General features: G+C 32.2%; 1 protein-coding gene across 1 annotated transcript; it reads right to left on the bottom strand.

Moving 5' to 3' along the window:
* Positions 1-317: 317 nt before the first annotated feature.
* On the bottom strand, positions 318-7,447 carry LOC143084267 (uncharacterized). The gene is made up of 3 exons (XM_076260676.1): positions 7,220-7,447; positions 4,758-4,899; positions 318-1,079 (listed from the first exon to the last, which is right to left on the bottom strand). The coding sequence occupies exons 1-3, from the start codon at positions 7,390-7,392 to the stop codon at positions 324-326; spliced, it is 1,071 nt and encodes a 356-aa protein (XP_076116791.1). The 5' UTR covers positions 7,393-7,447; the 3' UTR covers positions 318-323.
* Positions 7,448-22,739: the final 15,292 nt, after the last annotated feature.

Here is a 22,739-nt window from a genome sequence, read left to right as displayed (position 1 = left end):
AATAATACAAAAGCCAAATATATATGGTAAAAGTCAGAGAAATCCTTTCCCTGCCATTTCCTTAACATCAAATATTTTGATAAGGAGTTCTTTAACCTATAAAATTTTCCAATTATATATTTATTCCTAAAGTAATGCTTTTCTGATTCATTTTATCATTTATAAGTTGTACATTTTTTTTTATTTCACCTAAAACATTGTAATATATAAATAAGAATGTGATATGAATGCCAATGACACAACTAGTATTCTTATAAATGATTTTTTTTTGTCAAACATGAAATGAATTATCCTGCAAGAAACTTTTTACACACTGAATAAAATTATAAATGTACATGATCAAAATAAAAGTCTGCAAGCTTATTAAGAATGTTTTGCATTACAGCTTTGTCTGGATAAATTCTTTCAATATGAATGTCCTTCTTTGTAAAGACTACAAAATCACAAAACTGAGAACCTGTTACAAGTAATTGACCTTGTACCTGAATAAAATAATCATGACTGAATTTTAATTTCGGTCCATTTTCAGACAACTCTAAACAAAAGTCTGCACCCTGCATTGCGTCAGTGATTAGGTTATCTCTTTGGCTAAATGGACATTTAATTTCCATAATTCCAGTTACACCATTGTCACATATTTTGGCATCTGGAGTAGCACCAATAAAAGGGTACCTCGGGTTAACTACAAACCCACAATCATGAACATGATAGCCAGAAGTTTGGACATATGAGTTTCTAGCTTTTATTTCATTGTTTCTTCCATATGATGTTGCTTTACTAGTGAAAGGCTTTGGCTTCATTATGGAAAGAATGAACTTGTCATTAATTGCAGCTTTTCTTTTGACAATTCTATGAAAGTTTGATGCTGTTATTCTCTTTTCTCTTTCCTTGAACCACTTTTCACATTGAGCTTGTTCTCTGGTCTGTTCTTCTATAATGTTTACTTCATCATTTGAAATGGTGTCTATCAAAGTGTTGTATTTTTCTGATAAAACTGATTGACCATTTTCTTTCGGAAAAACTAAATCTCCACAAACGGTTTCCACTGGAACTATCTCTCTCTGTGAATAAAAGTCTGCCTAAAAAGAAAGGGGATTGTTAAAATTTTAATATTTAAGGAAATAACTGAAATAATTTTTCTGTCTATGGAGAAATAACATAAAAAAATAGTGCACACTGATTTTTGTCTAGCCTTATGATCATAACATAGTATCCAGGAGGAAATTTTGTAAAAATAAAATTCTATTTTTTTCGTATTTTACTTATAAATGGACTTAGTTTTTTCTGCGGGGAAACATTACATTCACACTGTGGTTAAAGTTTTTAGAATTTAATAACTTTCTTAAACTATCCTTGGTTTGTACCAAACTTGGACAGAAGCTTGTTTATGATCATAAGATAGTATCCAGAAGTAAATTTAAAAAAAATAAAATTCCATTTTTTTCCGTATTTTACTTATAAGTGGACTTAGTTTTTCTGCGGGGAAACATTACATTCACTCTGTGGTTAAAGTTTTTAGAATTTAATAACTTTCTTAAACTATCCTTGGTTTGTACCAAAATTGGATAGAAACTTATTTATGATCATAAGATAGTATCCAGAAGTAAATTTTGTAAAAAGATAACTCCATTTTTTTTCCGTATTTTACTATAAAATGGACTTAGATTTTCTTCCAGTTAACATTACATACAGTCTGCAGTTAAAGTTTTCAAAACATTTATTAGTTTCATTAACTATCCTAGATTTTTACCAAATTTGGACAGAAGCTTCTTACAATAATAAGATAGTATCAAGAGGAATATTTTCATTGATTTTTTGCCTCATTTTTGTTGAGCCTGAGATTAATAGTAAAAATAGGCGAGACACTGGGTTCCGCGGAACCCTTACAATTTTTTTTATTTTTAAGTCTGCACCACAATATTTAATGTTATTACTAATTGACAGATAAAATATATAATTTTTTTCTCATAATTTAATTCTAAATTCTACTTTATACTGGAGTAAACCATGAAATAAAATTGATGACATCAGGCTCACATCAATAAATTTTGTCTATGAACTGATAAGACAAAACAACATCATCAAATCAGAAGACATTTTACATCCAAAATTAATTTTTTTCTGATCTGTTTGAAACTAAAAAAAATCTAAACAAAAATCAGATTCCAACTTTTTTTTCTTTAACAAACATATATTTAAAAGTCACAAGAATCTAATGATATTTTTTATATTTCAGGGGCTGACCCAATTGATATTCTGTCTCTAACAGTGCAAAAGGGGATTTTGGAGAGAGACCTTGCAAGAAAAATATTGGATAATGAAAAGCTAACATTGAATAATGCATCCAGGAAATCCCAGAAAATATTTCAAGTTCAACAGAGGGAAAGGTCAATATTTTCAGCCGAGAACTTTATTAAAGATGATAAAATGTTGAGATACTACAGTGGCTTTAACAATAATGAATTTAATGCAGTTTTTAAGTTTTTAGTGCCAGATTCATCGAATTATCCTTTAAAAATGTCAAAGAATATGAAGATAAAGATAAAAATCAAGGACCAGTTTTTTTTACATTATGTAAACTGAGAAATAATTTGGACTTTACAGATTTGGGATACAGATTTCAAATATCTACACAAGACTGTAGTTCACTTTTTTGTGACTGGATAAATTTTATGTACTTAAGGTTTGGAGCAGTATGTACTTGGCCGCCACGTGACATGATTATTAAAAATATGCCTGAAAATTATAAAAAGGATTTTCCTAATACTTTGGCAATAATTGATGGTACAGAAATCAAAATACAGAAGCCTTCTTCTCTGCATGCACAGTCACAGTCATATTCAAATTACAAGTCTACAAACACTTTAAAAGCTTTGGTAGCAGTTGATCCTAGAGGGTCGCTTTTATTTACTTCATGTTTATTTTCTGGTGCTATATCAGACAAAGATATATTTGAACAATCCGGATTAAAGAAGATGTTACAAAACTTAGTACAGCATGGTCATATCAAGGAAGGTGATGGTATTATGGCAGACAAGGGTTTTAATATTCATAAAGAAGTTGAAGATTGCAAACTAAATTTAAACATCCCACCTTTTGCTAATGCTGGATTACAAATGACTCAAGCAGATGCACTTTTAACAAAGAAGATTGCTGCACATCGCGTACATGTTGAGCGTACAATAGGTTCTGTGAAGAAGTTTAAAATAGTTGGACAAAAAGTACCTTTATCTTTGTTTGGACATGTTAACCAGATTTGGAATGTATGTTGTTTTTTAACAACTTTTCAAAAACCAATTATTCGTCGAAAATAATTACATGTATTTGAGTACAATGAGCATGTGTCTGTTTTTTGTTCATATTTTCAATTAAGGGCATACAATACAGTTTTGGTCCTATATTTACAAGTTGATTTTTGTTTTATAAGATAAACCCAAATTGTTTTTTGTTAAATAATCGATAATTTCTGTATTTTTAAGTATCCTAAAAAATCATTTTTTGCTGTATGCTTGTAAAAATTAAAAAAAATCCACTATTTACAGTTTCATAAATTTTGGGTCACACTACTTGCAAAAAGGAACAAATCGCTGTTTTAAAAAAAAGGGGTCCATGAACTTGTTTTCAAGATAAATCAGTTTGATTAATAAAAATCAGTCAAAAACTTATTTTTTTCCAGACAAGTCATAGTTTGATGTTGCAAAAATAACAATTTACATTAACAACCTTATTACCTCCCCTGTAACTGTATCATATGCCCTTATCTTAGAATTTAGCTAATTCATTTACTTTAAATTTAGAACATAAGAATTTCATGTTCATGATCAGGACCCCTCCTGTCCTCCATCATTAGCATATTGCATTAAACATTTAAGTATAGTATGCACTAGTTCAACCAATAATTTGAAACAAAAGACATGTACAGCTTACAAGTATTTAATACTCAGTCACAGTGGCGGATCCAGAGGGGGGTTTCCGGGGTCAGTTAGATTTAGCATATCAAAGAACCCCAGAACTTAATTTTTGTTGAAGATTAGTTTTCGACCCTAATTTGGACCAACTTGAAAACTTGATAACAATGGTTCATAATTAAAAATCTAAATACATGTTTTGATGCAGCATTTCAAATAACTACCAAACATTTTATTTGTGTTAAAATCAAACCAAGTGTAGTTTTCTACCCTTTGGACCTGAATGTAAACCAATATGAAAATTGGACCCAAAATTATAAATCTGAATACACAGTTGGATTCAGCTTATAAAAGAACCCCAAGAATTCTATTTTTTTTTTAAATCACACCAAGTTTAGTTTTGGACCCTTTGGACCTTAATGTAAACCAATATGAAAATTGGACCCAAAATTAGAAATCTAAATACACAGTTAGATTTAGCATATAAAAGAACCCCAAGAATTCAATTTTTGAAGAAATCAAACTAAGTTAAATTTGGGACCCTTTGGACCTTAATGTAGGCCAATTTGATAACAGTACCTAAATTTGACTTTTAGATACACAGTAAGATTCAGCATATTAAAGAATCCCTGGAATTCAGTTTTTGATAAAATTAAACTAAGTTTAATTTTGGACCCTTTGGGCCGTAATGTAGACCAATTCATCAATATGGTACTTATATTTAACCTTTAGGTACACAGTCAGACTCAGCATATTAAAGAACCCAAATAGTAAAATTCTTAATAAAATCGAACAAGTTTATATACAAATTATTAGAAAAGTATTGTTTATAATTTGAATTTAACTTACTTGAGTACTTAATGCACTTCCAAGTGGAAAGGGTCCATAACTTGTGTCCTGCATGACTGGTGTGTTGTGTGCTAGATAGCTGATGGGATAACCTTTTAAGCTGTTCAGATATGAAATGTCTGATTCTTTTACTTGGATCTTCCTGCAATCATAGACATTATTTTATAAATATTACTTATTGTACTTCGAACAAATAATTAAAGACATTGTTAATTAGACTTACATGTACATTTAGGAGCACATCTATGGCATTTAGAGGAGCAGTATTTAACCTACTAAATAATAATATGATTAGACTTAAGAGAAGGTAATCAAGTTACACTGTATTTTTTTGTTGAAAATGCAACATATATATATATGACCTGACAGACAATGATATGACATACTGTAAAGTGCCATTACAGCTTTTCTATAAAAGCCTGCAAAGCAAACCTTTGATTATTTATTAATACCTTATAATTGTAAATTTATTAATACACAGAAACAATATGCAGAACAAGGTAAAAAAGCTATGTTCAGTATGAGAAGAACTGCACCATCATTATGTTTAAATGTATTTACAATGGTTAGTCTTTTTGATACTTATGCTAGTAGCATATTAATGTTTGGGTGTGAAATATGGGGAGTACACAAATCTCCTATGATAGAAAAGGTCCATTTGGACTTCTGCAAAATGTTATTGGGTGTCAAAAGAAAGACCTCAAATGTGATGGTTTATTTTTAATTAGGTAGATTTCCTCTGCAGTATGAGCGTAATTATAGAATACTTAAATTTTGGTTCAAAATTTTGAATAGTGACAATTGTATATTAAGGTCTTGTTATAAAGAAGTTGTGTCAAATTGTTCAAAGTGTATGAATTGGGCAACATATGTAAAAAGATTGATATATAGTCTTGTTATGAATAATTTGTGAAATAATCAGTGGTTTAGGAGTAATAGAGGATGAATTTCATTTTATTCTTCAATGTAGTAGATATACTGACTTGCAAAAAAAATATACGAAAAGTATTCCTGGTCTAGGCCATCAACTTTTAAATTAATAGAATTATTATCAGGTGAAAACACAAAACAGCTTTGTAACTTGGGAAAGTATATACCTTTCTCTCTTAAATTAAAAAACAGTAAATTGTAATAAAAGATATTTTGTATTGATGAAACTTCTGATGTCACCTATTGTTTATTATGCATATTGTTTATATTGTTTGAAATATGCCATATGTATACACTGTACATGTACTTAATTATACTGATGAGCTGTAAGGCTCAAAGTTAATAAAGAATTTGATTAACTGGCTAGCTTCGTTTGTTTGAATTTGATTGGACAATAAACAAACACTTCATTTTAAGGTGAAGTTCCACATTGTATGTCAATTAATTTAGCACAGCTGCAAAATCTTTTTTCCCCTGGTGGTCCTTGAGGAAAATGTGCTGGTCCTCACTATTAACACTATTGAAAGATACTAAAATTGTGTCAGTACTATGCAAAATTTTGGTAGTAAAATCCTGAGGACCACCACTTTTCGAGAACTCTGTAATTGTCAAATGAAATCCCAGTATATAGTAATTAAACAGATTGAAACTACATCTACCTAGTGTTATTTGTCTGATATCTTTAATTTTGTTTATTTATGGTCTTGTCAGTTTATTTTCAAACTATGAGTTTGACTCTCCCTCTGGTACCTTATTCCATCTTTTGCAGACAAAATAAAATTTTATTTCAATGGATGGTAAATAAACTGTACAGATATTAACCATATCAGTTGATGTAAGATGACTGATTTATAAATGTGTTCACACAATGAAGGGCCAAAAATCAAGAAAATTAAAAGTGACACATTCCATACTAGAACTTCATTTGTGTTTTGTGAAGATAAGGCTAAGTAAGCATCATGTTTGAGTTTCAAATATAATGTTGAGGGAGATTTAACTTCATGAACAGAAACAACAGATTTTGCAATCTTTTTATTAATAAAGGGGTATAACTTGGTGACACCACCTAGTTACAAACTTGATCTGAGTTTTCTGATAATGATTTGATTTTTGGTGTTTTCACACCACATTTAAGCACCACATTTAGGCTATTTCATGGCGGCAAATTTTATTTGTGGAGGAAGCCGGAGTGACCAGAGAAAACCACAAACCTTCAATCGGAATACTGACAATCATAGTTAATTTGATTTGAGTCACAGCGGGGTTCAAACTCACAACCTCAGTGTTGACTGGCTAGTGATTACAGGAGTTACTATTTAAACCACGCAGCCACTGATGCCCCTTTTGTGATAATGAGCATTGTGTGTAAGTTGTACATAATATTTGGTTGATGCTAACTAAAGTAAGAGAATGGAAACGATAAAAGAGCGTGGACAAAGGTACACTTAATTCCCCGTTTGCATAGTGGGTAGTCATTAAAACAATATGTACACTTCACACTACATGTACATATCTTATTACTTTGCTCTTACCTATTGTCAATCAATGAATTTTTCAATGGCTTTCTTTTTCTGTCCATCTTTGGTTTGACAATAATCATGCTTGGAGCAGGAACAGCTTTAATCTCTTTCCCACGAGGCTTTCCCCATTGCTGTGGTAAACTAGTGCAGCATAATTCTGCAGGTGGCTCTGTAAGACCCATCATTTGCCATTGAACTAATCCTTGTATTAAGCCCACAATATGGGAACAGCATCCACTCAGACTGTAATAAAATACAGAAACATAATGTGTTATTTTCATGACAAATATATAAATACATGTACAAGCATAGCATGTACAAGGGGCAAGGTTGAAAAAAATATGTCAATACTAGTATTTACCATGCCAGTGGTAAATACCAGGAAATATTGGTGAGTACTGGTTGCAGATTTAAATTTTTAGTGGTCGATTCTATAAAAAACACTCTCTACCTGGTCAATTATTGTCACTGTCAGTAATAAAATAATGAAAGTGTTCAAGTCATTTAATGCAGTTATTTCTATATTTATTTTAAATTCATAATTATAAACATTGATTTAAATTGATACATTCCTACATAATACTAAAGTAAAAGATAATAAATGTTTCGTCCCGGCCAAGGGTACTCATCAGGTGGCTTTTTAAAGGCTACCACTAGAGTTTTCTTTTCCTTTATTTCTTTTCTCTTTTATTGTTTTTTTCTTATTATATTCTCTTTTTCTGATTCAAATATTTGTATACCAATATATTATGTATATTTTAGGGAATATATACATGTATACATATAACATAATTTAGTGGATTATTTTGGTTAAGCATGCAATTTGATTGTTTACCTTTACAAGGGTATAAGGGTCCACATGCATGTACCCTCAACAGTCCCCACCCCAAACAAAAAATAAAGGTTCCAAAATTTGAAATCTAGGCACCAAAACATAATTAATCTAATAATTTTTTTATAAATCTGTTCGAACCTGTCCAACATGTCAAAGGGGATCAATAGATACATGTATATAACTCTGACAGGAAGTACATCATGTACATGTATATTGAGCCTACATTTGTACATCATTATAATATATGGTATACATGTGAAGATCTTGAACAAAATATATACATATTATATTTCTTAGTGCATATTCCTATTACCCTCCTTAGTTTGTAAGCTCAAAAATAGCCTACATTGTACATGTACCTACCCTAAAGTTTTTTTGTTTTTTTTTCAAGAGGCATTTCACACTGTTAAAGTCAAAATGTCTCTCCAATAGACATGATGGACTCAATGTTAAACCAAAAAAGATGGGGGGGGGGGATGTTAATCATTCCCTGCCCTATACTTTCCAAAGAAGTAACAGGAAACATGCATATAACTTAGTTTTGGCCTCTCGGGATAAATTAATACAGAAAAGGGGAGCTTTAAAATAATTGAAAAGATATATATATATACAGTCAGAGCTCAGACATAAACAAGTCTATTTCTGTTTTTGACTTAAAGAAGTCAAAACATGTATTCTTTATAAAAATGTGTTTTCAATTTTAGACTTATCTAAGTCACAAAATGACAGACTTGTTTAGGTCTATTTATGTTGATGAAAAAACTTAACTTGACTTGGTGGCCAAACTACACCACCTTTGATAGTAAAAACCTGTCTGAGAGTTCACAAGGACTTGATCTATCTATATTTAATTATCTTATTGAACATCCTTACTAAACACAGATGTTTTACCTCATTAAGTGTGGATCCAGGTGGTTGCATTGTAAGGTTAATTAACATGATCCCCGATTTTTCGGACTCTCATTCATATTTTTCTTTAGAAGACAAGGCATTGGCTTTCAATGTTGTCATTATTTGATTTAGATGCATGACCTTTTTATAAGTATGCGTGGGTCTTGAAGTTGACCAATTTTGGTAACTTATCGACTTGTAGGAGTTGATATTTGCAACTTTTTGATTCTGGTCAATCATTTCTTGCTTAACAATATTTGACTTATTTAAGTCGTATTTTGTCTTGCATTAAAGGGAGACAAATCCTAAAACTTACAAATTTAGACATCTATAAGTCAAAAGCAGATTCAGACTTATTTATGTCTGAGCTCTGACTGATATATAGCCACACACCCAACACTACCCCTAAAAAATAAATGGTATTTCCCTTACAATAGACAAAACCATTGCCATGCATAAATATGCAATGTTTTTGTATGGCACTGTATAAAAATCACAAAGAAGTGGGACAGTTCCCCTTATCCTTAAGGATTGACATACTTCTTTTGTGGAAAAAATGAGACTTGACAGAATATTTTTGTAATGTCAGATATACAACTAACAACGGAACCGCTGTACCCTTGCTGTCAATCAAGGGTTGCGTCTATATTGGCGAAATCTCGAAGTACATAGTAAAAGACAGAAGATGTGGCCATAGCCATGTAGTAAAAAAAAGGGGGGCGTTACCTTTTATGGTTGAGAGGATTACATGGATTATGATTACAGCTGAATCGACATGCAGATAAAATTCATGATTGAAAAATAAACGTACCCTACAGTGCATGAACAGTTGGAAAGTTCTATCTGTCCTCCATTAACATCGATCTCAACACTGTGTGGGATCTCGTTCTTTCGTTGACTTCTATGACATTTTGCGGAGATGTTTACTGTCTGCTCAACGACTTGTTTCAACATTTTCACATCATGAATGTATCCCTCGCTGAAATATTTGAAACCAGTTTGCTTGCATTTCAAAGAAATTTCACAATTAAGATACCTCAACTGGAAATTGTTTGGCAGATCAGACAAACTTGCCGCACGATAAGGCTTGGCGGTCGCCATCTTTTTCGCTTTGTTTGTCTGAGTCTCCGTGACAATAGCTAATTAGCATAAATGGGCGGAGCATAACCCAATATGGGCGATAGGTGAATTGTACGTTGGCAGAAGGTAACAACAGTGACTTCTATGGCCAATTACTTTAACAGTCTCCGGGACAAGTTTGCAATTCCGCTGAGTGCAGAAGTTGTCACCTTAATTTTTGGAGTTAAGTCAAAACAAAGTTGATAACTTGGTTGGTATTGGTTCCCTGATATTTGTCCTAAAAAATTTTTGCTCTAGCACCACTGTTGAAAAAGTTATGCCCCTTTTTTCAACAATTTCCTCAGAGGAAAAGTACTTTCCTCAAGGGAAATCAAATTTCCCTGCAGGAAAAAGATTTTTCCTCAAGGGAAATTGTTATTTCCTTAAGGGAAAAAGATTTCCCTTAGGGAATTTGCTGCATTATTATTTCCTTTGAGGAAATTCTATTTCCTTAAAGGAAATTATTTTTCCTTAGAGGAAATTCTTTTTCCTCTGAGGAAATTTGCAGCTTCAAATTTTCCTTCGAGGAAATTTGCAGCTTCAAATTTTCCTTTGAAGAAATACTTTTTCCTGTGAGGAAATTTTTAGTTTCACATTTTCCTTGGAGGAAATACTTTTTCCTGTGAGGAAATTTTTGACAAACACTTTTCCTTGGAGGAAAATTCAAGACAACAAATTTTCTCTAAGGAAATCATTGTTCTTCAAATTTCCTCTAAGGAAATTTTTGAACATCAAATTTCCCTTAAGGAAATGTTTTCCCTTATGTTTACTTGTTAAACATTTCTTCACTACACCATGTATACAGACAGTATGAATATAAGTATTACAAGACTGTATAATTGATGCAAATAATATTTAAAACTTTAATAAATGTTTGACTCAACATTTTAATGACATTGAAAATAATACAGTCTGACTATTTAGATCTAGGTATTGTTTATACTTTTTATATAAATTTAACTTTAATTTATAATTTTTTTTGAAAATTAAAAACTTCGAAGACTTAACGAAAAAGTATAAAATCAAGTGAAGCGTGTGTAGATCAGGAGGTCATAGTGTACCAAGAAGTCCATAATTAGTATTCAGTCATGCTGTAGTTCTTTCGGGATGTAGTGAAGATATTACAATGTTATACCTCTCGGTCCGTAGAACTTGAGTACATTTGTGCCAAAAGTTATTTTAGTTAAAAGATAGTCGATCCATAATTTTTGACGTAAATACACAAGCCCTACACATCAAGAAGGGTCGCATTATAATAAAGTCTACTGATGCACAAGATGTCATATTTAATTGTGTGCATTTCTTTATTTCTATGAAAAACACCCAGAAACTGTGGTTTCAAACAGAAACAATTACCAGCAATTCCTTCCTGTACATGAATTGTGTTAAGACCTGTTATATGCAAAGTTGTACTTGCTGTTCATGCTTTGACTGGTTGTGTTCCCACTTCACATTTTTTGGAATTGAGTAAAAAAAGGATTAATGATTTTGACCATCTTTGAAGTGGTGGCATTGATAAATCTATTGATGTCAGCCGGATATGTTGTGCAAGGCTCTATGACCTGAACCAGAAAGCTGAATTTGACCATAGTATTTTAAATACATTTCTTGTAAAGAAAGCTAAACAAAAAGATGCTTGCTTAGCCGAACTTCCCCAATGCGAATCAACTATCCTTCAACATGACCTGTGAGCTTCACTTCATACCACTATTTGCACTTCTTCAAATATTGCACAACCATCAGCTCAGTCTCCTTTAGACTTCGGCTGAGAAGACACAAATGAAATACAATATCATCTGATTACCTGCAAAATTTACTTTGTACCTGCAAAGATAAATCTTTGTGCTCCTAAAGCTTTTTTTGCTTTGAACAAAATATGTCACGCACCGTACTTTGTCCGTGTGAAGGATTTGAAGCGTCCTGTAATGCTTATATGCGTATTGAATCTGCAACCGATGACGGAGAGATTGATGTATACTAGTAGCTACGAATCTTGTTAACACTGTAATTTTAACATGTAGTTGATCACTATTTTTTTTGAAGACCTGTTTTTAGGTAGCTTTTGAAAGACCAGGTACATATGGTTCAATCTATCATTTTTATCTACCATTTTCATAAATAATTGACGAGTCTAAAATTATCAGGATAATCCAAATAAAGCAATGCTGATTATGCATTCTGTTTCATGTGCATGCATCTTTCCTGAACCTCGTATTCGCCTCGGTTGACAATGATATTTTTTTTGGTTCAACTAATCTGTCGGAATTTGTAAATGAACACTATTTATTCTATAGATAGATACTTTTTTTCTCCAAAAGTACAAAACCTAAAAACTAAAAGAAACAGCTTTTGAGTTGTTTTTCTACTATACTTAATATAAATACATATTTCTATGTCTATTAATTAAGATGCGAGCTTTTATTATTTGACAACATATTACATATCACATTTAAAAAAAAAAGTATTATGTCTACCCTAGATTTGCGGGGTAATTGTTCTGCATAAAACCACATTGGAGTCCCTGTATTTATTTTTCAAGTTGACCTCAGCTACCAACCTTACCCCATAATTACAGAAAAGTTAATAAACAAATTTCTACGTCAATACTTTTGTCCGCAAAATGTGTAAAGGGAAGTTGGATAGCTGATGTTAACTGGAGAAAAACATCAAGGTTGCTGTTCGGCTTATTTAAAAACAAAAAGATAGGTCCAAAGTTAGGGTCGGATACCCAACCTCACCCTAACCGAAAATGTAATAAAATTTGTCCGGACTAGGTGCAAAGGGAAGGCAGGTAGCTGAGGTATACAGTAGAAAAAATACAGGGTGTTGTTCTGCTTAGTGTTTTTTTTTCTAAAGTAGGTCTAAAGTTGAGTCCGGATACCCTACCCAACCCAACCGTTACAGTTAACAAAAATATATTCTGCGGCAATACTTTTATCTGCACTAGGTGAGAACGTAAGCTAGAGATATATGGCCTACTTGATCAAAATCACAAGTTAATGTATAGCACGGATTAATCTTTTTAAGCTAATAAATAATTTCCTTGTCCACCATACTTTCAATACAAAAAGAAACCTTTCGCCAAATCATAATTAAGCGAATTCTACTAGTTCAGATTTAGAATGTTTTATAAAAACAGTTTTGTGTGGGAAACAAAAAAAAGTTAATGCACAGTGCAACTTTTTTTTCTTCTAATGCATAACAATTATTATTTTTCATTAACTTTTTGACAGGATGCCAAGAATATTTCACACAATAGTGCAATTTTGTAATCATTCTAAAAAAAAATCATAATTATTTACAATTCTATAGACCCACAAAAGCGTTTAAAATTTGAAATGAAAAGCGTGCAACACGCTGTGTAATATATTAAAAGCGATTCGTATTGCCTTTATATAACTAATGAACCAGAAATGAAATTTTAAAATTAATTGAATAGCGTCTTTGGCTGCTTAATTATATATTATAAACTGGTGATATAGTGGTTATATATTAATCAAATCATTTGAAGTACGTTTGAGTCTTATGCAACATGTGTGTTTATATAATTGAAATATTTGAAAACTGTCTGCTAGCGACTGACTGCTTGAGCCTGGTCTCACAAACTCCGCATTTTCATTACACCGACTGCATTTAGTGTGTAGACCAACGTAATATATGTGGTTAGCTTGCTTGTTAACTGTATCGTGAAGTTATTATCAGGTAAGGTATACTACCCTCCTGTAGAAGTAGCCTAGTCATACAGACATATTGATTGGTTATATGTCGGACTAGTTTACTCTTAAAGGAGGTTAGTTTACCTAACCTAATAATGCAAGCAAACTAACCAAGGATACTAACTCTGCCTACACAATGCAATCAGCTGTAACGCTTTACATTACAGGTTGCAACACCTTGCCAAATTATTGGGTTCCAATAGAGGTTTCCAGATTTGCTACGTATCAGGTACGGTTGGCACGTTACACAACCGTTGGTGTTGTTTGGGAGGTTTCATTTAATGCATGAGATTATTGTATGTATCATGATGAAAATAAAGAAACAAAATTGCATATCAGTGATAAAAACCTTAATCTTTTATTTTATTCCGATTTCTCTGCTTCTAGAAAACCTTGCACGTGATTTTATACGATAACATTTATTTTGTGCACAATAGAATGAATCAAACAGTCCTTACTGGAACTGAGTTGCCTCGACCTTTATATTCTAAAAATAGATTTGCGTTTCTGTATGGCTATGTTTTTGTTTTCTGTATATAATAAGAAAAGGATTAGAATAAAGAATGTTTTCTAATACTCAAATATAAATTAGAATACTTAGAAATTACTTATTAATAATATCTTACTTGTACCTTACTGGTGTCGTTATTGACTACATAGACGGATCCAGGGGGAGGGGGCTTGGGGCCCGCCCCCTTTTCGTGGCAAAAATTTGATTGATTATATAGGGAATCACTGAAGCATGGATGGAGCGCCCCCTTTTATGAAAAGTTCTGGATGCGTCACTGAGCTAGTACACGTGCTTATGGCAAAAATTAGTTCAAAATTGTGTTGATTTCTCATTAGAATAAGTTTTTATTAATTAAGCTATCTTTTCGATCATTGGATGAACATTTTTTCATAAAAGGCAACACATATTGTAAAACCATCGATCGATCTTTTTCTTTATATTTTGTCACTAAACTTTTTAATAAAATTGTTGATTATATCAATTACTTAAAAAATAAATATAAATTTTATGACACTAACGAAACCCATTTTTTGAGTCGAAATATTTATCATCACGATGTTACTTCAGCGTGTTCGCTTATTATTATCATGTCACTAGATATTGTTATTACATTAATATTTGTAAATATTGTCGCAAGTAAAATTGTGTATTGCACGTGCCTGGGAGTAGTATAATATAATCTACGAGGGGTAATGTTAAACCAATATCCATCCATTAATCCTTTTGTCGTACAGCATTGCCAAAAAAAATTCATACAACACAGCGTATTTTGTTCACTGATAACGGCAATAGTTTGACGCTATATTTACACTTAGTCTAATGCAATATGAATATGTCTTTCTAACTCTTCGTAATGTTGTACGGAAAATACTATGTTGCTATATGATGTCTTTTGCACAATTTACAACTGAATTATGGACTCAAAATTAGGATCATTTTCATCGGTTGGTAAATGTTTCTATGTAGTTTGTTCAGGTTTATATGTACTAGTATCATGAATACGATACTACTTAAAAAGGTTAACTCCAGTTTTTCTGAGTTTTCTCTCTCGGCTTACTGCGAAAAAGATATATGAACAGTTGTGTTAATAAAAGGGTATGTTTCTAAAATTTATAGACCATATTGATTTTATGAAGGTTTTTTTACAAAGAAAAACTTTAAACCCGACGGTAAAGATAATTGTCCAACAAGGAAGTATGTCAAGTAAGTACGATATCAGCCATATCTCTATGCATAATTGTTCAAATTGAAAATTTAAACGACCTTGTATTTTTTATACTTTCTTTCCGGACGTCTGATTTTTTGTTTTTATCTTTATTTAATTCTTCAACATATATTTACAACAGATATATTACATATAACACAAAATTATCACAAGGCAATGTTATTTAAAAGTATAATGACATACATAATCAGTACAATAATTAGAAATCAAACGTTTTGACACCTTCGGTATTTTGTATCAGAGTATTAATTTTTATAAAGTATGTCTCCCTGGACATTTTTTTTTTTTAATTTTGATTCAATTTCCTTTGACAAAGGTTTTAAACCTCACGCATACTGACTGAACAACGATTTGGTTTTATAGTAGTTTTGTCATTTTTCTTTTGTTATTAAGGTCAATTTATTTTGTTCAAATTCATTTTATTTGATCATGTTTTCTAAAAACTTACCAAAATAAATACAAAACTTTAACATTTTACAATGATACATATAGATTCTTACATTGATACCAGTGGATTATCGGATTTATCCAATCTCGATAGTTAAATTATCAATTTTAAAGTCCGAGCCGCCTCGGCGTAAGAATCTGTTTCTCTAATGATTAAAAGACATTTTCTTTTTTTTTAACCGAAAATGCCCCTTCGAGTGCCTTTCAAATTGCACGAAGTTGTCAATTTCATTAACACCTGTTATCATATTTTGATTCATCCAGTCAGCTAAAAAGGTCATGACCCTTAAAATCATCTAATGATCTTTTGAGATCACCAGCAACCACACGTTGATTAAATTTTTTTATACAATGGGTTCGAAAAGGGATAATTTTCCATAGAATTAGAGAAATAAAGTTATTACACACACAATTTATAAAGTTTTAAATTTGTTTTGTAATTTAGCTTCTTTGTATCTATGTAGTTTCGCGGGGAAATAGCTCTTAACTATAAACTTTTCGTACCAACGGTTAATTGCAACGGTTGCTTGAAAGCATAATCGAGTGCACACACTATTGTTTCCTACGAATACAAGAAGAAACCACACGAAATTAGTCCCAAATTACAGCTAAAAATTATTAAAACAGTTCTGCATATGATTCCTAAAACATGTGTTGATATAAAGTGTATGCATGAATAATTTTCAAAAGTTAAATGACGGCTCCCACTTCGTACTACGGTTGGTACGGTAGCAAATCTGGAAACCTCTTATAAACGTTTGGAAATTATTGTAATCAGACGGCTTGGGTGACCCTGAATAACCCAACCGACAACTCTCCATCCAAGTCACAATCTGTAAAAGTAAACTGTTATAGGTGAAAGTACCATCTTCAACACGGATCCTTTGCTCACACCGAATAGCAAGTTATAAAGGTACATGAATGCCCCACTCGCAATATCATTTTCTATGTCTAGTGGACCATGAAATTGAGGGTCAGAACTCTATATTTGGTATTAAAATTAGAAAGATCATATAATATGGAATTTCCATATGTGTACTGAGTTTCAAATTGATTTGACTGCAACTTCATCAAAAACTACCTTTACCAAAAACTTTAACCTGAAGCGAAACAGACGGATCAACGGAAGACCAACAAACGCAGAGAACGAAAAGCATAATGCCCATATATGGAACATAAAAAATGAGCTGACACTAAATGAAGGTCTGGTAAATCTTAATGAAATCATAATAGGCATATCCAAATAAAGTTCCCTGAGGTCACAAACAAATTCCCTCACTTGAAGATCTTTTTTCGCTACTTCTGCACTACTGTATTTATCAATAATAATGTAATGGAAATTGTATGCATGTAAATAAAACGATCAGGAAAAACTTCGCAATCCTTTGAATAAACCTATTTTAAAGGTTAACTATCAAACGTCTCTGTTAAAATGTCTTTGCGTATTGTTCTTCTTGGTATACCTGTTAGTTTTGTAATCAGTAATTATATACTAATACTAAATATTATTGATATACACATCAAGGGACTACAATCTGTTGATACCTATGTATTAACATTGCACAAGGCTGTGTCTTTCTCTTACTGTTACACTAAATCCATTGGATGTTGGATGTGCACTGATTAATATTTTTGATTTAGATCCATAATTTTTGTATTCGTTTTCATTGGCTACGAACTAGCTGTGAGTAACTGCAATTACTGTTGTCCTTTTTTTTACTGCGGATGACCGTTCAGTCATCTTATGCGTTAAGCCCTTTTCCACTGATTTGTATAGTTTGTTCTTTGTTGTGCTGTAGCAAAACTGTCCCAGATTCAGGGCATGATTGAGCGCTATCAAACATGTTAAACCCCGCCACCTATTTCATGCGTCTGCCCCAACTCGGGAGCATGTGGTTAAGTGGTTGTCGGTTGTTAATGTCTGCCATATTTGTTTTTCGTAATTTGTGTTGTTAAAAGTTAGGCCGTTATTTTCTCAATTGAACTGGTGCATATTTTTCATTTTATGGACTATTGTAGCCGACTATGTTTTTTTCTCAATGTCGAAGTTTATATAGTTGCTTATATATAATTGCTTACATCCACTACGTTTGAACTTTGGGGGATAGTTGACTCATTTTTAATCATACCACATCTCCTTATTAAAAAGGTGAAAGGGGGGACTTGTATTTCCTTGGAAAGTTTAAATGTTTTCCTTCCAGGTCACCCAGTTTGAAATTGATATTTTGACATTATGCTGTGCTCTTGGATTTGTGTTAAGAGCCCCCCCCCCCCCCCCCCCCCCAATCCCCCCAGAGCTCCTGGTCTGTTGGTGGGTAAACTTTGGATGTTTTTTTTGAATATTACATACAGTGATTTGGTGATGTCTTCATACCATACATTGTCCCATTACTTTATATAGACAGCTTATCAGTCATCCTGGTCTATCAAAATAGCTCTCCTGGCCTTTTGTATAGTCAGACGAGAAACAAGATATAAACTGACTTAGCTTGGTAGATACATGTATATTTAATATACTCATATAAATTCAAGTCAAATTAATATTTTAAAACAACATAAAAATAACAAGATGTTTTGTTTGTTCTACAGGCAACGTTAACGGAACACCAATTAAGTAATCGATCTTTATGACTATGGTTTCAATATTCAAAGATCATGTTCTTCTTGTCTTCGCCTTAATAAGACTTCAAGTTGGAATAGATCTACGAAGACTAAAGAACGGTCATGTAAGGTTTGGCAATTGTACATACCCACCAATGTCCAGATATTGTTTGAAACATGTTTTAAGAAGTTACGATGCTACCAGAGATAGAAAAAAAAGGGTTTTTTTCATGGAAAATTAAACTGTTACAATATATTACAGAACACAAAACTGGCTCATATTGCTGTAAATATAAGTTAAAAAGCTGACATGGGTTACGTTAAAGCTATAAATCCCAATCCCCAGGCATCAAATAATTAAAACTAGAGGCTCTCACGAGCCTGTGTCGCTCCCCTTGGTGTATGTGCATATTAAACAATGGACACGGATAATTTCATAACAAAATTGTGTTTTGATGATGGTGATGTGTTTATAGATCTTACTTTACCGAACATTCTTGTTGCTACAATTATCTCTATCTGTAATGAACTAGGCGCAGTAATTAGAGTGGAATATATTTTCAAAAAATCTACAAAAATATGAAAAATGTAAAAAATAGACTATAAAGGGCAATAACTCCTAAAGGGGTCAATTGACCATATCGGTCGTGTTGACTTATTTGTAAATCTTACTTTGCTGAACATTATTGCTGTTCACTGTTTATCTCTATTTATAATATTTTTCAAGATAATTACCAAAAACAGCAAAATTTCCTTAAAATTACCAATTCAGAGGCAGCAACCCAACAACTGGTTGTTTGATTCATCTGAAATTTTGAAGGCAGATAGATCTTGACCTGATAAACAATTGAACCGCCATTTCAGATTTTCTCTCATTGCTTAAATTTTTCGGTTATAAGCCAAAAAACTGAATTTTATCTGTATTATCTATTTTAGCCATGACGGCCATCTTGGTCGGTTGACCGGGTCATCGGACACAATTTTTAAACTAGATACCCCAATGATGATTGTGGCCAAGTGTTGTTTAATTTAGCCCAGTAGTTCCAGAGGAGATTTTTTTTGTAAAAGATTACTAAGTTTTACGAAAAATGTTTAGAAATTGACTATAAAGGGCAATTACTCCTAAAGGGGTCAACTGACAATTTTAGTCGTGTTGACTTATTTGTAAATCTTACTTTGCTGAACATTATTGTTGTTCACTGTTTATAACTATCTATAATATATTCAAGATAATAACCAAAAACAGCAAAATTATCTTAAAATTACCAATTCAGGGGCAGAAACCCTACAACAGGTTGTTCGATTCATCTGAAATTTTCAAGGCAGATAGATCTTGACCTGATAAACAATTGAACCCCCATGTCAGATTTGCTCTTAATGCTTTGGTTTTTGAGTTATAAGCCAAAAACTGCATTTTACCCCTATTATCTATTTTTAGCCATGGAGGCCATCTTGGTTGGTTGACCGGGTTATCGGACACAATTTTTTAACTAGATACCCCAATGATGATTGTGGCCTAGTTTGGTTCAATTTGGGCCAGTAGTTTCAGAGGAGAAGATTTGTGCAAACGATTACACAGATTTACGAAAAATGGTTAAAAATTGACTATAAAGGGCAATAACTTCTAAAGGGATCAACTGACCATTTCGATCGTTTGACTTATTTACAAATCTTATTTTGTTGAACATTATTGCTGTTTACAGTTTATCTCTATCTATAATATTATTCAACCAAAAACAGCAAAATTTCCTTAAAATTACCATTTCAGGGGCAGCAACCCAACAACCGGTTGTTCGATTCTTCTGTAATTTTCAGAGCAGATAGATCTTGACCTGATAAACAATTTAACCCCGTCAGATTTTGCCATGGCGGTCATCTTGGTTGATTGAACGGGTCACTGGACATATTTTTTTTACTAGATACCCCAATAATGATTGTGGCCAAGTTTGGTTAAATTTGGTCCAGTAGTTTCAGAGGAGAAGATTTTTGTAAAAGCTAACGCCGGACGACGACGACGACGGACGCCAGCGCCGGATGCCAAGTGATGAGGAAAGCTTACTTGGCCATTTGGGCCAGGTGAGCTAAAAAAGCATATATATGACCTTTAATATTGGAAGGCTAAACTTGCATTGAGCCGTGGTTAGGTCCAAAATAGAAAATAAAGAGATGTGGAGTAAATGTACACGGGACAAAATCGCTCACAATACATAAATAAAATACAAATCATTATTGAACAGGGCTTTTATTCCTGTTCTTCATCTTGAAAGTAGCTGGAGGGTCTTCAACGAGGAACCAAACCATTCATACCCATTATACAATAGCCACATATGTTAGTGAATCGGACTACAAAAACAAAGGTTCCTGATTCGATCCCCGAGTCGGGGGAGAAACTGTCCGAATTGCAATCCTTTAAAGGTAAAAATGTTTAAACTAACAATAGCCACACACTTGACTATGTGGATAACAATGTTTTTTTCTTTATCCTACACATGTCTTTTAATATTGTTCCTACATGTAAATACTCAAAGTCTAACACTGTATCTATATATTTTGTTCCGAGACCAGAATATAATAAAATAAATAAAACAAAACTTGCGCTTTAGATTAAGAAAGGGTCCGAAAGAAACGTTTAGAATGCGAGATTTTGCGTAATTTTTTCCAGTTCTGGGGTCCTTGAGCCCTATCCTCGCAAAATATATAGTTTGCTTTATTTGTACTAGAGGATAGTTACCAGGTTACGGTTCTGTCGTATCATCTTAGATCAACCTCTTCAAAAATAAAAGATCACGCACCATTATTGTTTCGGTTGATTAATACTTTTGCATCTGTCGATGTTTTCTTCGATTAAAATAATATTGATTTGACAACCGCTGTGCATGTATACTTTAACAACCGGGCTAGTTTTCTTGTCAGTTTTAAAAGTAGTTACCTCCCTTGTTTGTGTGATGTTTTCATCAATCTATTTATTTGTACCATCTTTATATAATATTATATTGGACAATTTAAATTTTTGATTTGTTTAATATTTATATATAATTATGTATTCTTTATCAAAGATATAAACAAGGTAATTTGAAAGTCTTTGATTACTTTATCACCGTAGTTCAATTCAGAAGTCATGCGGTCTATTTTTTTTACATTATGTTGAAAGAAGACCGGTTTGGTTATATTGGCGACATTTACTATCAATGACTGTAAAACAAGAAAGGAAAACATTTTACATTATTAATCGAGAAGTAATTAAAATTAAATACAAAACTCTTCTTTAGAAAAATCAAAAACGAAAAACGGAAACACTTTTGATTTTCATTTTTGTTTTAGAGAAATCAAAAACAAAAAATGAAAACATTTTCGTTTTCTGTTTTTGTTTTAGAGAAATTAAAAACGAAAAACGAAAACACTTTTGTTTTTCATTTTGGTTTTCCAGATATCAAAAAGGAAAAATGAAAACTCTCTCGTTTTTTGTTTTTGATATTTCAAAATGAAAAACAAATGGACGCAAATATACACGGACCGTTATATAAGTACAATTCACAATTGTAATAATAAGCACAATACATATTTGTCTTTCCGTTTTAAATCACCATTTCCAGTGTGTCTAAGTCCCAATGGAAGAGTCTTGATTGAAACACCACACTATATTACCTGTGGTTCATATGGCAATTTATTCGTAAAATTGACCTAGCTGACAAGTGGATTTTTAATTCTTTCGTCCACTTTACGAATCCCACATCAGAAATTAAGTTTTGGGAAGAACTATATTAAATATACTTTTCCCACTCATTTAACTTATACGCTATTTCTTTTTTCTCTTTACACCCGTGAGGAAGTCAGGTATATTGTAGTTGTATACCCAAAGATACACATATATATGTATTTGTATCAGTAAATATCAACATAGCTATGTGTATAAGTAAATACCAATGCATGAATGTTGAAGGTTCCATTCATTCGTAGAATTTGAGTGCTTATATTTAGTGATGCCAACAAGTCCAAAACAATGTTAGGATTAGTAGAGATAATGAAATCAAGACTAAAAAATCAATGCAAGAAAAGAAATCCCATTCAAAAAAATTATGAGTAACTAGTGCTGAAAGGATGAATAAAACCAAACATCAATTCTTAACAGACGCGAACACCTTTCTTCTGCTATTGCATTAATTACTGTGGCGACAGGTTGTTTAATA

This window comes from Mytilus galloprovincialis, chromosome 7 (assembly GCF_965363235.1).
Source record: "Mytilus galloprovincialis chromosome 7, xbMytGall1.hap1.1, whole genome shotgun sequence".
NCBI lineage: Eukaryota > Metazoa > Mollusca > Bivalvia > Mytilida > Mytilidae > Mytilus > Mytilus galloprovincialis.
This window is presented reverse-complemented; position numbering and strand designations above follow the sequence as displayed.